Genomic DNA, 16092 nt, shown 5'->3' on the forward strand with positions numbered 1-16092 from the left:
GAGGTCAGCCTCCTTCTCCTCCCTCCCATGGTGAATGGACTGCACTTATAAAGCGCTTTACAATGGCCTCTCATTCACCCATCCACACACACACACACACACCAATGGAGGCCTGTACATTGGGAGCAATTTGGGGTTCAGTGTCTTGCCCAAGGACACTTCAACAAGTGGACAGGAGGAGCCGGGATTCGAACCGCCGACTCTACCGTGGGATTTGGGTGATATTTGATAGAGATATTTAGTGTTACTTAGAACCCCGGTGACCTGTGTTTGGCACGAACACAACGCAGAGTCAAGACCAAAACACCAAAAACCTTCACTACGATCACTGGACGATCCTCTCTACCTCCTGAGCTACAGCTGGCCGGTCTACTAATCTCCCGTTCTGTCCCTCTCTCTGCACGGATACAGGAGCTCCCTCCGTCTCTTCCTACACTCCCCCTCTCTATCACTCCCTCCGTCTCTTCCCACACTCCCCCTCTCTATCACTCCCTCCGTCTCTTCCTACACTCCCCCTCTCTATCACTCCCTTTGTCTCTTTCCATCCCTCTCTCTGTCTCTCATTCCCTGTATCTCTCTACCTCTCTCTCTCTAATTCCGTCTCTTCCTACCTCTCTCTCTCTAATTCCGTCTCTTCCTACCTCTCTTTCTCATTCCCTCTCTTCCTACCTCTTTCTCATTCCCTCTCTGTCTCTCTCTCCTCTCTGTCATTCCCTCTTTTTCTACCTCTCTCTCTCATTCCCTCTGTCTCTACCTACAGCACCTCTCTCTCTCTTTCTCTCTAACTCCCTCCGTCTCGTCCTACCTCTCTCTCTCATATTCCCTCCCCCCTTCTCTTTCTACACCTCCCCCCCTCTCTCATTCCCTGAACAGATTAGTGAGTCACTGCCCAGAGTCAATGCAGCATCAATACACTGCAACCTGAAAAGAGTGTGTGTGTGTCCCTGTCAGTAGCACACCCCAGCTGGCTCCTCCCACTCCTCTCCCTGACCCCCCCACCACCAACACACTCCTCTCCCTGACCCCCCCCCCCACCAACACACTCCTCTCCCTGACCCCCCCCCCCACCAACACACTCCTCTCCCTGACCCCCCACCACCATCAACTCACTCCTCTCCCTGACCCCCCCCCCCCCCCACCAACACACTCCTCTCCCTGACCCCCCCCCCCCCCACCAACACACTCCTCTCCCTGACCCCCCCCCCCCCCACCAACACACTCCTCTCCCTGACCCCCCCCCCACCAACACACTCCTCTCCCTGACCCCCCCACCATCAACACACTCCTCTCCCCCCCCCCCCCCCCACCACCACACTCCTCTCCCTGACCCCCCCCCACCACCAACACACTCCTCTCCCTGACCCCCCCCCACCACCACACTCCTCTCCCTGACCCCCCCCCCCCCAACACACTCCTCTCCCTGACCCCCCCCCACCACCACACTCCTCTCCCTGACCCCCCCCCCACCAACACACTCCTCTCCCTGACCCCCCCCCCAACACACTCCTCTCCCTGACCCCCCCCCCCCCACCACCACACTCCTCTCCCTGACCCCCCCCCACCAACACACTCCTCTCCCTGACCCCCCCCCACCAACACACTCCTCTCCCTGACCCCCCCCCCACCAACACACTCCTCTCCCTGACCCCCCCCCCACCAACACACTCCTCTCCCTGACCCCCCCCCCCCCCCACCAACACACTCCTCTCCCTGACCCCCCCCCACCAACACACTCCTCTCCCTGACCCCCCCCCCACCACCACACTCCTCTCCCTGACCCCCCCCCCACCAACACACTCCTCTCCCTGACCCCCCCCCCCCCACCACCACACTCCTCTCCCTGACCCCCCCCCCCACCACCACACTCCTCTCCCTGACCCCCCCCCCCCCCCCACCAACACACTCCTCTCCCTGACCCCCCCCCCACCACCACACTCCTCTCCCTGACCCCCCCCCCACCACCACACTCCTCTCCCTGACCCCCCCCCCACCACCACACTCCTCTCCCTGACCCCCCCCCCCACCACCACACTCCTCTCCCTGACCCCCCCCCCCCACCACCACACTCCTCTCCCTGACCCCCCCCCCCCCCCACCAACACACTCCTCTCCCTGACCCCCCCCCCACCAACACACTCCTCTCCCTGACCCCCCCCCCACCACCAACACACTCCTCTCCCTGACCCCCCCCCCCCACCAACACACTCCTCTCCCTGACCCCCCCCCCCCACCAACACACTCCTCTCCCTGACCCCCCCCCCCCCACCAACACACTCCTCTCCCTGACCCCCCCCCCCACCAACACACTCCTCTCCCTGACCCCCCCCCCCCCCCCCACCACACTCCTCTCCCTGACCCCCCCCACCAACACACTCCTCTCCCCCCCCCCCCCCCACCAACACACTCCTCTCCCTGACCCCCCCCCCCCCCACCAACACACTCCTCTCCCTGACCCCCCCCCACCAACACACTCCTCTCCCCCCCCCCCCCCCCACCAACACACTCCTCTCCCTGACCCCCCCCCCCCCCCACCAACACACTCCTCTCCCTGACCCCCCCCCCCACCAACACACTCCTCTCCCTGACCCCCCCCCCACCAACACACTCCTCTCCCTGACCCCCCCCCCCACCAACACACTCCTCTCCCTGACCCCCCCCCCCCACCACCACACTCCTCTCCCTGACCCCCCCACCACCAACACACTCCTCTCCCTGACCCCCCCCCACCAACACACTCCTCTCCCTGACCCCCCCCCCACCAACACACTCCTCTCCCTGACCCCCCCCCCACCACCACCACACTCCTCTCCCTGACCCCCCCCCCCACCAACACACTCCTCTCCCTGACCCCCCCCCACCAACACACTCCTCTCCCTGACCCCCCCCCACCAACACACTCCTCTCCCTGACCCCCCCCCCACCACCACCACACTCCTCTCCCTGACCCCCCCCCCCACCAACACACTCCTCTCCCTGACCCCCCCCCCACCAACACACTCCTCTCCCTGACCCCCCCCCCACCAACACACTCCTCTCCCTGACCCCCCCCCCACCATCAACACACTCCTCTCCCTGACCCCCCCCCCACCAACACACTCCTCTCCCTGACCCCCCCCCCCACCATCAACACACTCCTCTCCCTGCCCCCCCCCACCAACACACTCCTCTCCCTGACCCCCCCCCCCCCCCCCCACCACACTCCTCTCCCTGACCCCCCCCACCACCAACACACTCCTCTCCCTGACCCCCCCCCACCACCAAAACACTCCTCTCCCTGACCCCCCCACCAAAACACTCCTCTCCCTGACCCCCCCACCAAAACACTCCTCTCCCTGACCCCCCCCACCACCAACACACTCCTCTCCCTGACCCCCCCCCCACCACCAACACACTCCTCTCCCTGACCCCCCCACCAACACACTCCTCTCCCTGACCCCCCCACCATCAACACACTCCTCTCCCTGACCCCCCCACCACCACCACACTCCTCTCCCTGACCCCCCCACCACCAACACACTCCTCTCCCTGACCCCCCCCCCCCCCCCCACCAACAAACTCCTCTCCCTGACCCCCCCACCACCAACACACTCCTCTCCCTGACCCCCCCACCACCAACACACTCCTCTCCCTGACCCCCCCACCACCACCACACTCCTCTCCCTGACCCCCCCACCACCACCAACACACTCCTCTCCCTGACCCCCCCCCCCCCCACCAACACACTCCTCTCCCTGACCCCCCCCCACCACCAACACACTCCTCTCCCTGACCCCCCCACCACCACCACACTCCTCTCCCTGACCCCCCCCCACCAACACACTCCTCTCCCTGACCCCCCCCCCCCCCACCAACACACTCCTCTCCCTGACCCCCCCCCACCACCAACACACTCCTCTCCCTGACCCCCCCCCACCACCAACACACTCCTCTCCCTGACCCCCCCCCCCACCAACACACTCCTCTCCCTGACCCCCCCCCCACCAACACACTCCTCTCCCTGACCCCCCCCCCCCCACCAACACACTCCTCTCCCTGACCCCCCCCCCCCACCAACACACTCCTCTCCCTGACCCCCCCCCACCAACACACTCCTCTCCCTGACCCCCCCCCCCCACCAACACACTCCTCTCCCTGACCCCCCCCCCACCAACACACTCCTCTCCCTGACCCCCCCCCCACCAACACACTCCTCTCCCTGACCCCCCCCCCACCAACACACTCCTCTCCCTGACCCCCCCCCCACCAACACACTCCTCTCCCTGACCCCCCCCCCCACCAACACACTCCTCTCCCTGACCCCCCCACCACCACCACACTCCTCTCCCTGACCCCCCCCCACCAACACACTCCTCTCCCTGCCCCCCCCCCACCACACTCCTCTCCCTGACCCCCCCCCACCACCAACACACTCCTCTCCCTGACCCCCCCCCACCACCAACACACTCCTCTCCCTGACCCCCCCACCATCAACACACTCCTCTCCCTGACCCCCCCACCACCAACACACTCCTCTCCCTGACCCCCCCACCACCAACACACTCCTCTCCCTGACCCCCCCCCCCACCAACACACTCCTCTCCCTGACCCCCCCACCACCAACACACTCCTCTCCCTGACCCCCCCCCCCCCCACCAACACACTCCTCTCCCTGACCCCCCCCCCCACCAACACACTCCTCTCCCTGACCCCCCCCCCACCAACACACTCCTCTCCCTGACCCCCCCCCCCACCAACACACTCCTCTCCCTGACCCCCCCCCCCCACCAACACACTCCTCTCCCTGACCCCCCCCCCCCACCAACACACTCCTCTCCCTGACCCCCCCCCCCCCCACCAACACACTCCTCTCCCTGACCCCCCCCCCCACCAACACACTCCTCTCCCTGACCCCCCCCCATCACACTCCTCTCCCTGACCCCCCCCCCCCACCAACACACTCCTCTCCCTGACCCCCCCCCACCACCAACACACTCCTCTCCCTGACCCCCCCCCACCACCAACACACTCCTCTCCCTGACCCCCCCCCCACCAACACACTCCTCTCCCTGACCCCCCCCCCCACCAACACACTCCTCTCCCTGACCCCCCCCCCCCACCAACACACTCCTCTCCCTGACCCCCCCACCACCACCAACACACTCCTCTCCCTGACCCCCCCCCCCACCAACACACTCCTCTCCCTGACCCCCCCACCACCACCAACACACTCCTCTCCCTGACCCCCCCCCCACCAACACACTCCTCTCCCTGACCCCCCCACCACCAACACACTCCTCTCCCTGACCCCCCACCACCAACACACTCCTCTCCCTGACCCCCCCCCCACCAACACACTCCTCTCCCTGACCCCCCCCCCCACCAACACACTCCTCTCCCTGACCCCCCCCCAACACACTCCTCTCCCTGACCCCCCCCCATCACACTCCTCTCCCTGACCCCCCCCCCATCACACTCCTCTCCCTGACCCCCCCCCCATCACACTCCTCTCCCTGACCCCCCCACCACCAACACACTCCTCTCCCTGACCCCCCCCCCCCCCCCCACCAACACACTCCTCTCCCTGACCCCCCCACCACCAACACACTCCTCTCCCTGACCCCCCCCCCCCCCCCCCCACCAACACACTCCTCTCCCTGACCCCCCCACCACCAACACACTCCTCTCCCTGACCCCCCCCCCCCCCCCACCACACTCCTCTCCCTGACCCCCCCCCCATCACACTCCTCTCCCTGACCCCCCCACCACCAACACACTCCTCTCCCTGACCCCCCCCACCACCAACACACTCCTCTCCCTGACCCCCCCCCCACCACCACACCCCTCTCCCCACCTCAAGCAGTCAGTCCTGTGGCATCAGAATCGTTATTGTGTTTTTAATGCCGCTTCTGTTGTTTGAAATGTTATTGTTGTTGTCTGCTGTACTGGATGTTGTTACTGTCGCTGTCACCCCCCCCCATACAGCTGGGAAGACCTCCTGCTGATGTCAGTGTCTCTCTCTGTCTCTCTCTCTCTCGTCTCCCCTCCTGTCCTGTGCTATGCATATTTTATACCATCCCTGTCCCCCTGCACTGGAGAAGTGTGTGTGTGTGTGTGTGTGTAGGGTTACATGGCTGTGCTCACTACAGAGGGAAAAAGCACAGGACTGAATACACCTGTGTTGCTTGGCTAATTAGTGTAACCTACATTTGCTCGTTCACACCCTGTCGTAGACATGAAGAAGCCATTTTCAGGACGACTGGCATATCTCATATCTCATACAACCGGCATTGAATACACCCCTGAAATCCATCCTTTCACAGCACATTTTACCGGGTCAGACAAACACCAGTAACAGTAGGAATATACACAGTGAGTCACCTGTAAATGACCATAAAAGGAGATCCTGTCTCATAAACATATTACTGAACAATAACTCTCAAGAGGCCCATGAAGGCTGGACTGTCTGTCTAATGCTGTGTTCACACCGGGCGCGTGGCGAGTTTACATAGAAAGTCAATACAATTCACGCGAACTGGGCGGCGGGCGGCACCGGCGGCGCGAATCAGGCGAACCCGGCGGCGTGCCAGCCAGGATTTGCCGCGCGGCGACATTTGCAAAAGTTCAATTTCTTTGTTACTTTCTGCGGCGGATTCGCACGGCGACCCTTCGGATCCCACCCGGTGTGAACGTAGCATTATACCACTACTACTACTGTCCTATTGCACTACTGATGGAATAAGACAGGAAGAGAACAGGAAGTGGTGCGGCTGGCTGTAAGCGGGTCATGGCATTATTGTAAAAAGCTAAAGTACAGTTCCGTCTGAAAGCATCCCCAAGCCACTTCCTCTAGCTGAGCAGGAACTGAGTGGACTGGTTCAATCCACCCCTCCGGTCAACTCAGGAAGGGGGAGAGTCAGGGATGCCTTCAGACTTCAGCTTCCCATTTGAACAAAGACCACCGTTCGGGGAGACAAGATGGAGGAAAAGAGAAAAAAAAAGCACTTTGACTACAATCCCAGCATCCCTCTGTGTCATGTCCGAACCGCCCCGCTGTCGATGTCTGTGCGATGTCAGGTCAGAGGCTGGACGCGGCCCTGGTCACCCACGCACGGTGGGAGGATCTCCTTGATGTTCTGAGGAGGATCACGTCTAAGAGTGAGGAGCTCCAGGTAATGAGATGGTTTATGTTTCTGAGGCGAACCCAGTGGCTATCTGGACCTGGCGCTGTGAACCTCTGACCCCTGAGATGGCACAGAGCGCCCCCTGCAGTATGAGAAGGCCGTCACCAGCTGAGAGGCGCAGGGTAAACAAACAAATAAACAAAACATGGTACCAGGTGTGGGTTCTCATCCATTCCGTTAGGGCGGCGGTTGTCGTTCAGATGCAACAACAAGCCCTGAATGGACTTTTTCTGAACACAGCATGACAGACAGACTGGGTTAACCTGGGCTGCAGCACAGAGGGAGGCTCTCACACTCCAGCACAGGTATGAAAACAAACATGGCCTCCATCCTGCTGTCCCCTGCTGGCTCTACTAGGGGTGTGACTCCATCCTGCTGGCTCTACTAGGGGTGTGACTCCATCCTGCTGTCCCCTGCTGGCTCTACTAGGGGTGTGACTCCATCCTGCTGTCCCCTGCTGGCTCTACTAGGGGTGTGACTCCATCCTGCTGGCTCTACTAGGGGTGTGACGAGGTATCGTGCCACGAGATATCGCCATATGAAAACGCGACTATATGCATCATGAAAACGCGAATATATGCATCATCGCATGCACTGATATGAAAATTTTGTCCGATACCAATAACAGATATTAACATTGCTATTATGGCCGAAAACCGATATTTATTGCGGTCGATATGTTCTGTATAAAAATAAGTTTCTATGACAATCAAATACTGCAAAACACATGAAAAAACGTCTCTGTTTCCAAAACATTTGGAAAAAAACGATGAATCATAGATTTACCACATTGTTTCCTCTCAAAAACAACACACAACAGCAGCTAGACGGAAATAAGTGTTCACATCTGCTCTGTTTTGCACATCTGACCGACACCGACATATTAATACCGATACCCATATATTAATACGATAACTTTTAAAATGACTAACAAGGGCCGATACCGATATGATTATCGATATATTGTGTATCCCTAATAAATAAATAAATAAATAAACGTCTATTAAGTGACTTTGGGTACCCAGAAAAGCGTTATATAGTATACAGTATAGGGCAAATAACAGCTTTGTTTTGCCTTTTGTGTTTTTCTAATAAAATACTATTTTTCCAGTCATATATTCATCATTCAAGTTTTGTAAAAATGTTGTGAACCCAATATTGTGTATCATATCGTGACATGAGTGTGTCGTCACACCCCTAGGCTCTGTGTTTGAATATAGTCACACTTCACAAGCTGAAATTACAGTAGGTAACATTTCATACTACAGTATATACCATGTTAACAATAATTCATTTATTCAGCTTTGGCGTTAAATAGGGTTAAATAGGGTTAGTTGATGGGGTCAAAGAGAATGTGACCCCCATGTGTGGCCTGATTGGAGCAGAGAGGGGTGGAGGGTGGAGGTCTGGACCTACCTGGATGCCTGGTTGCTCCCAGAACAGAGGGATGGAACCACGGATCTGGATGAAAGAGGAGACTTTGTCGTCAAGGTAAATGACCTGTAGAAAGAGACAAATGTGTTATGGAGACATTATGGAAATGTTTATGTTTTTATAACCCAGTCCAGTCACCCAGGGCCATGAATACAATGTGCATCTCTGACAGTGAAGCAGAAGGACTGTGACCAGAGACCAAGCTGAGTGACCTAATCCTGGAGGCGGTGGAAGTGTGTGTGTGTGTGTGTGTGTGTGTGTGTGTGTGTGTGTGTGTGCGTGTCTGTGTGTGAGTGTGTGTATGTGCGCGTGTGTGTGTATGTATGTATGTGCGTGCGTGTGTGTGTGTGTGTGTGTGCAAGCTCCAGCAAACAAGACGCTGGAGTTATGAGGAGAAATAATAGTGACAGCTTGGTGGGGGTGCCCCCCCCCCCCCACAGCCCTGTCTAAGGAGTAGCGATACTCGGCCACTGGATGGCGCTAGGAAGGCGGGGCTGCTCATGTACTCTACTACTCTATCCACGCCCCATCATGAGTGAACAGCGAGGCACCACTTCCACACATATCATCCCTTTGCAAAACGAGAAAATGAATGACCAAACAGAATAGCAAAAAGTAGCTCGCCTACACGGTCTGCTCCTCCCCCCTGCTCTGCAGTACGAACAGACCGGTACGAGGAGAGCCCCCCGCCTGCAGAGCTCACACCCGCACGAGGAGGAGAATCCCCCCCCCCCAACGCTCAGACCTGTATGAGGAGAACCCCCCCCACAATGCTCAGACCTCTATGAGGAGAACCCCCCCCCGCAGCGCTCAGACCTGTATGAGAACCCCCCCCCACACAACGCTCAGACCTGTATAAGGAGAACCCCCCCCCCCAGAGCTCAGACCTGTATGAGAACCCCCCCCACACAACGCTCAGACCTGTATAAGGAGAACCCCCCCCCCCAGAGCTCAGACCTGTATGAGGAGAACCCCCCCCCCCCCCCCCAGAGCTCAGACCTGTATGAGGAGAACCCCCCCCCCCCCCCCAGAGCTCAGACCTGTATGAGGAGAACCCCCCCCACAGAGCTCAGACCTGTATGAGGAGAACCCCCCCCCCTCCCACAGAGCTCAGACCTGTATGAGAAGAACCCCCCCCACAGAGCTCAGACCTGTATGAGGAGAACCCCCCCCCCCCCCCAGAGCTCAGACCTGTATGAGGAGAACCCCCCCCACAGAGCTCAGACCTGTATGAGGAGAACCCCCCCCCCTCCCACAGAGCTCAGACCTGTATGAGGAGAACCCCCCCCCCCCCACAGCGCTCAGACCTGTATGAGGAGAACCCCCCCCCCCCCCCCCAACGCTCAGACCTGTATGAGGAGAACCCCCCCCCCCCCCCCAACGCTCAGACCTGTATGAGGAGAACCCCCCCCCCCCCCCCAACGCTCAGACCTGTATGAGGAGAACCCCCCCCCCCCACAGAGCTCAGACCTGTATGAGGAGAACCCCCCCCCCCCCCCCCAACGCTCAGACCTGTATGAGGAGAACCCCCCCCCCCCCCCCAACGCTCAGACCTGTATGAGGAGAACCCCCCCCCCCCCCCCAACGCTCAGACCTGTATGAGGAGAACCCCCCCCCCCACAGAGCTCAGACCTGTATGAGGAGAACCCCCCCCACACAGAGCTCAGACCTGTATGAGGAGAACCCCCCCCACACAGAGCTCAGACCTGTATGAGAAGAACCCCCCCCACAGAGCTCAGACCTGTATGAGGAGAACCCCCCCCCCCCCACAGAGCTCAGACCTGTATGAGGAGAACCCCCCCCCCCCCCACAGAGCTCAGACCTGTATGAGAAGAACCCCCCCCCCCCCCCACAGAGCTCAGACCTGTATGAGGAGAACCCCCCCCCCCCCCACAGAGCTCAGACCTGTATGAGAAGAACCCCCCCCCCCCCCCCACAGAGCTCAGACCTGTATGAGGAGAACCCCCCCCCCCCCCACAGAGCTCAGACCTGTATGAGAAGAACCCCCCCCCCCCCCACAGAGCTCAGACCTGTATGAGGAGAACCCCCCCCCCCCCCCCACAGAGCTCAGACCTGTATGAGGACAACCCCCCCCCACATCGCTCAGACCTGTATGAGGAGAACCCCCCCCCACAGAGCTCAGACCTGTATGAGGAGAACCCCCCCCCCACAGAGCTCAGACCTGCATGAGGAGAACCCCCCCCGCAGCACTCAGACCTGTATGAGGAGAACCCCCCCCCCCAGAGCTCAGACCTGTATGAGGAGAACCCCCCCCCCTCCCACAGAGCTCAGACCTGTATGAGGAGAACCCCCCCCCACAGAGCTCAGACCTGTATGAGAAGAACCCCCCCCACAGAGCTCAGACCTGTATGAGGAGAACCCCTCCCCCCCAGAGCTCAGACCTGTATGAGGAGAACCCCTCCCCCCCAGAGCTCAGACCTGTATGAGGAGAACCCCCCCCCCCCAGAGCTCAGACCTGTATGAGGAGAACCCCCCCCCCCCCCCCCCCCCACAGAGCTCAGACCCACCTGCTCCGTCTCTACGAAGTTGGCCACCTGCCCGTCGTCGTTGGCCCCGCGCACGTTGAAGCGCGTCCCGGCCCTCTCGGAGCTGAGGCGGGAGATGACGCAGGCCTTGGCCTGCTTGTGGCCGGCGTAGATGGTCCTGATCTCCACGCCGCCGCACATCAGCCGCAGCAGCCAGTCGTCGCAGTTCACCCCGTAGTGCTTCAGGTGCAGGTGCAGCGACTGGTTCCTGCGGGCGGGGCCAATCAGACGGTGAGCACAGACTGCCGTGTGGCTCTGTGTGATCTCACACAGGCCGAGAGAGCTACGGTGAATGAATCCGTGGTGTACGGGGGGACGCGTTAGTCGAACGTGGTATCGACGCGGTCGGGGGCCCTTTTCTTCTCTGTCCTGGCCCCGCAGTGGTGGAGTGAGCTGCCCGCTGACGTCAGGACAGCAGAGGCGCTGCCCATCTTTCACCTCAGGCTCAAAACTCACCTCTTCAGGAAGTACAACCAGGATCCTCCCTCTTAAGCACCTATTGTATTTATATTTTGCTACTCTTGCACTTTGCCTTCAGCACTAGATTATGCTCTTAGTCACTTGTTTAGAAAGGAGATGAACTTGTGAGTTCTGGCCAGTAGTAGTACACTAACTACCTATGTTCAATGCAAGTATTGTAAGTCGCTTCGGATAAAAGAGAAATGACATGTAATGTAATGTTATTATGAGCATCAATACAGGATGCAGGTGCATAGTTGCCCAGCAACAGCCTGGCGCTGTGTTGTTAACCCACCAGAAGAAGCGGTTGTCGGTGGTGTCCTCTTTGATGCGGCGGTGGGCGTTGAGACTGAGGTCCATGCTGATGCCCGTGTGCGACCAGGCAAAGTAAAAGTTCCCGGAGTTCAGGACCTTCTTGACGTCGGCGATCCTGTCCTCGTCTGCCGGGTCATTCTTCAGGGACACGAACTCTGTGGAGGTGACCCGGAACACCTCCGACTCCTGGACCTTCCCCACGGAGCTGCACCCGGTCGCCAGCACCAGACTGTGGAGCATGGAGTCACCTGGACGCAACCAGACAGACACACAGACCAGAGGACAGCGACACAGACCAGAGGACAGGGACACAGGGAGGGATGGAGGAGGGTTTGGGAGAAAGAGGGGAATATAGGAGGGAGCAAAGAAAGAAAGAGAATATGACTATGGAGGAGAAAGGAGTGATAAAGGAATATAATGTGTCTTCAACAGTGTATGCACCATCGACCTAAACAAATTCATAGTATGTGTACACTGATCTGATTCTGATAAATGTTGCATACTGAGAATGGTATTATTGAGTAATAAGAAAAGGTTAATTCAGCATATCTCAAAGTTATCTCTAAGACTAAAGCTCTAATCTGTTTGGATATCTGTTCCCATCCCAGACAATCAGAGATTGCTACCAACCAAGGTAGCTACTAGAACGCTGCTAACAAACTACTGCTTTGGAAATCTCCAACCCTTACATTTAGTGGAGGACACGTCTTACCGGAAATGACTGCTCTCCCCCCATCCTCCTCTGTAGTGAAACGCTGGCTCGCTGGCTGCGTATTGTTTGTCTAGTTGATGTGTGGACGGGTAATACTTTGCTAGTCAGCTAGCGTTAGCCTACGTTATAGCTAGCTACCTATTTAGTAATAAAAAACTATGTTCGTTTTTAACAGATGAATGTTCTGCAACAAACATCAACACACTTTAAAGGTGTTTTCTTCAGACTGCAGCTGAGCCATCCAATAATGAGTCTAATGCATGTGTCGCTGTCAGTACGACAGTGTTTACAAGCACACGACTTCAGTTCTGCATGTCACCGCCCAAATATGAAGGGCTGCCCTAAAGACTCTGGATTGGTTCTGCAATGCAGTTTTTTTTTCCTACTCTCTAATTGTTTCCACAGTTTTAGCAATGAATGTTCTAAATGTTCTTAGCCGGTAGACAAACATACTCCTGGAGCTTGCTCGATCGCCTTGTTGAGAGGGGTCAGGGAAGAATTTTTACAGCTCATTTATCTGGCCCCCAGGTGATTACTGTTTTTTTGCTTCCCTCTGGAATATGTAGGGGTGGGTCGTATGCCCACCTCCCTTGTTCTCTGTAAAGCGCATTGTGTTGCCTCCGGGTATGAAATGCGCTATACAAATAAAGCTTTGATTGATTGATTGATTGATTGGGAGACGTGTCCTCAGTCTCTAGAAGAGTGAAGCGTTTGGAGATTGACTTGTGAGTCTGTAGAGAGCAACAGCAGCTAGGAGGCCAGAGCAGATGTACGGGCTCTCTGATATATATTCTTGTTATACAGCCTTGGCTGTGCATTGTGGCTCAGCCGATGGATGATGGACATCTCCTGTCAGTGACCTACCCAGGTTTAAGCGAAGGACTCCCAGGATCCCGTAGGCGTCCACCATCTTGGTGTATGTGTTTTTAATGGCTTCCTTCTCTGCTGCCGCTGTGGGTTATAAAAATGACGTGACAGAGATATTCGTCACATCAAACCCACCACAGCATCAAGATAGGGGAGTGGAGTTGGTCATGCAGGCGAGGGAACTGAATCAAACATGCGGTAACTGTTTCTTACACAGAACGGCGACGGCCCCTGACTCAAACATGAGGCATTCCTCCCGGTTCCTGCTCTCCACTATGACGCTGTAGGGAGGGGGGTCCAGCTTGTGGTAAATGCGATATCCTTTGCTGAAGGCCATTGTAGATCCAAGATTAGTTAACCTTTGTTTACACCTGAACACACGGGGGTGAGAAATACAAGGATGCAACATGAGCAGATGCAGAAACATTTAATTTCACTGACTGTAAGATGTCAATTGATTCAAATAATATTCACACAGGCAGCTACTGTACTGCGCATGCTCAACGGTCCTACCCATAAAGCATCGCAGATTGCAGCCTGATATTGATAATCTCAGAGACACTACCCAGCAAACAATCAACGTCAGGGAGACGTTCAGATCATGTCTTAATAACGTCCGTCGGTCCTGAACCCCGTTTGTACGTCTGCTGGACCCCTCAATATTCAAACGTCTGGCTTGGACCCCTCTAAGACGTCTCTGGACGTGCAAAACGGGTTCAATATCTGAACGTTAAAAAAACCCATTCATTCTGTCTCCTAATTGGATGTCTTTGGACGTCCGAAAAAGACAAAAAAGACGTCTAAAAGACGTCTTTTAGACGTGTCTTTGCTCAGTGGGACGTAGCTAGTGAGCAGCAGTGTTGAGCACACACACATCCTCCAGAATTTGCAACAGAAACGTCAACTGACAGAAATGCACGTTAATGTTACCGGGTAGAGACTGCAGCTCGCGGGAGCCTACTGTCGGTAGCGGACGGGAGCAAGGCCGAGACGATCTGTCAGTCACGACTTGGGTCTGCATACAACTACGAACCAGGGCAAGCCTCGCCTTGGCTAACGTTAGCTAGCAATTGAAATGCACATCATGGTCATTTTAATGTGCGCACAAACCAAACATCACTGATCAATAACTACCTGGACCTGTCTTTATGTTGGGGCACTGGCACTGATGGGTAAGACACTGATGGGTAAGACACTGATGGGTCAGACACTGATGGGTCAGACACTGATGGGTATAAGACACTGATGGGTAAGACACTGATGGGTAAGACACTGATGGGTAAGACACTGATGGGTAAGACACTGATGGGGAAGACACTGATGGGGAAGACACTGATGGGTCAGACACTGATGGGTCAGACACTGATGGGTCAGACACTGATGGGTCAGACACTGATGGGTAAGACACTGATGGGTAAGACACTGATGGGTCAGACACTGATGGGTAAGACACTGATGGGTCAGACACTGATGGGTCAGACACTGATGGGTCAGACACTGATGGGTAAGACACTGATGGGTCAGACACTGATGGGTAAGACACTGATGGGTCAGACACTGATGGGTCAGACACTGATGGGTCAGACACTGATGGGTAAGACACTGATGGGTCAGACACTGATGGGTAAGACACTGATGGGTGAGACACTGATGGGTCAGACACTGATGGGGAAGACACTGATGGGTCAGACACTGATGGGTCAGACACTGATGGGTAAGACACTGATGGGTATAAGACACTGATGGGTGAGACACTGATGGGTCAGACACTGATGGGTCAGACACTGATGGGTAAGACACTGATGGGTATAAGACACTGATGGGTAAGACACTGATGGGTCAGACACTGATGGGTAAGACACTGATGGGTGAGACACTGATGGGTCAGACACTGATGGGTAAGACACTGATGGGTGAGACACTGATGGGTCAGACACTGATGGGTCAGACACTGATGGGTCAGACACTGATGGGTATAAGACACTGATGGGTAAGACACTGATGGGTCAGACACTGATGGGTAAGACACTGATGGGTCAGACACTGATGGGTAAGACACTGATGGGTAAGACACTGATGGGTCAGACACTGATGGGTATAAGACACTGATGGGTAAGACACTGATGGGTCAGACACTGATGGGTAAGACACTGATGGGTCAGACACTGATGGGTAAGACACTGATGGGTGAGACACTGATGGGTCAGACACTGATGGGTCAGACACTGATGGGGAAGACACTGATGGGTAAGACACTGATGGGTCAGACACTGATGGGTCAGACACTGATGGGGAAGACACTGATGGGTCAGACACTGATGGGTAAGACACTGATGGGTAAGACACTGATGGGTGAGACACTGATGGGTAAGACACTGATGGGTGAGACACTGATGGGTTCTGATGGGTTCTGATGGGTAAGACACTGATGGGTAAGACACTGATGGGTCAGACACTGATGGGTCAGACACTGATGGGGAAGACACTGATGGGTCAGACACTGATGGGTAAGACACTGAAGGGTAAGACACTGATGGGTAAGACACTGATGGGTAAGACACTGATGGGTGAGACACTGATGGGTTCTGATGGGTTCTGAT

General features: G+C 56.8%; 1 protein-coding gene across 1 annotated transcript in view; it reads right to left on the minus strand.

Annotated features, from left to right (window-relative positions):
- synj1 (synaptojanin 1) overlaps positions 1 to 13829 on the minus strand; it is a gene marked incomplete at both ends in the record, with an annotated part of 52876 nt that extends 39047 nt beyond the window's left edge. The window contains 6 exons of the mRNA XM_084450391.1: positions 7312 to 7389; positions 8576 to 8659; positions 11122 to 11347; positions 11894 to 12161; positions 13490 to 13576; positions 13706 to 13829. Of these exons, the coding sequence (XP_084306517.1) occupies positions 7312 to 7389; positions 8576 to 8659; positions 11122 to 11347; positions 11894 to 12161; positions 13490 to 13576; positions 13706 to 13829 (867 nt within the window). The remainder of the gene's footprint in view (positions 1 to 7311; positions 7390 to 8575; positions 8660 to 11121; positions 11348 to 11893; positions 12162 to 13489; positions 13577 to 13705) is intronic.
- Between the last annotated feature and the right edge of the window lie 2263 nt (positions 13830 to 16092).

Source organism: Borostomias antarcticus, assembly GCF_949987555.1.
Source record: "Borostomias antarcticus genome assembly, chromosome: 15".
Taxonomy (NCBI): Eukaryota; Metazoa; Chordata; class Actinopteri; order Stomiiformes; family Stomiidae; genus Borostomias; species Borostomias antarcticus.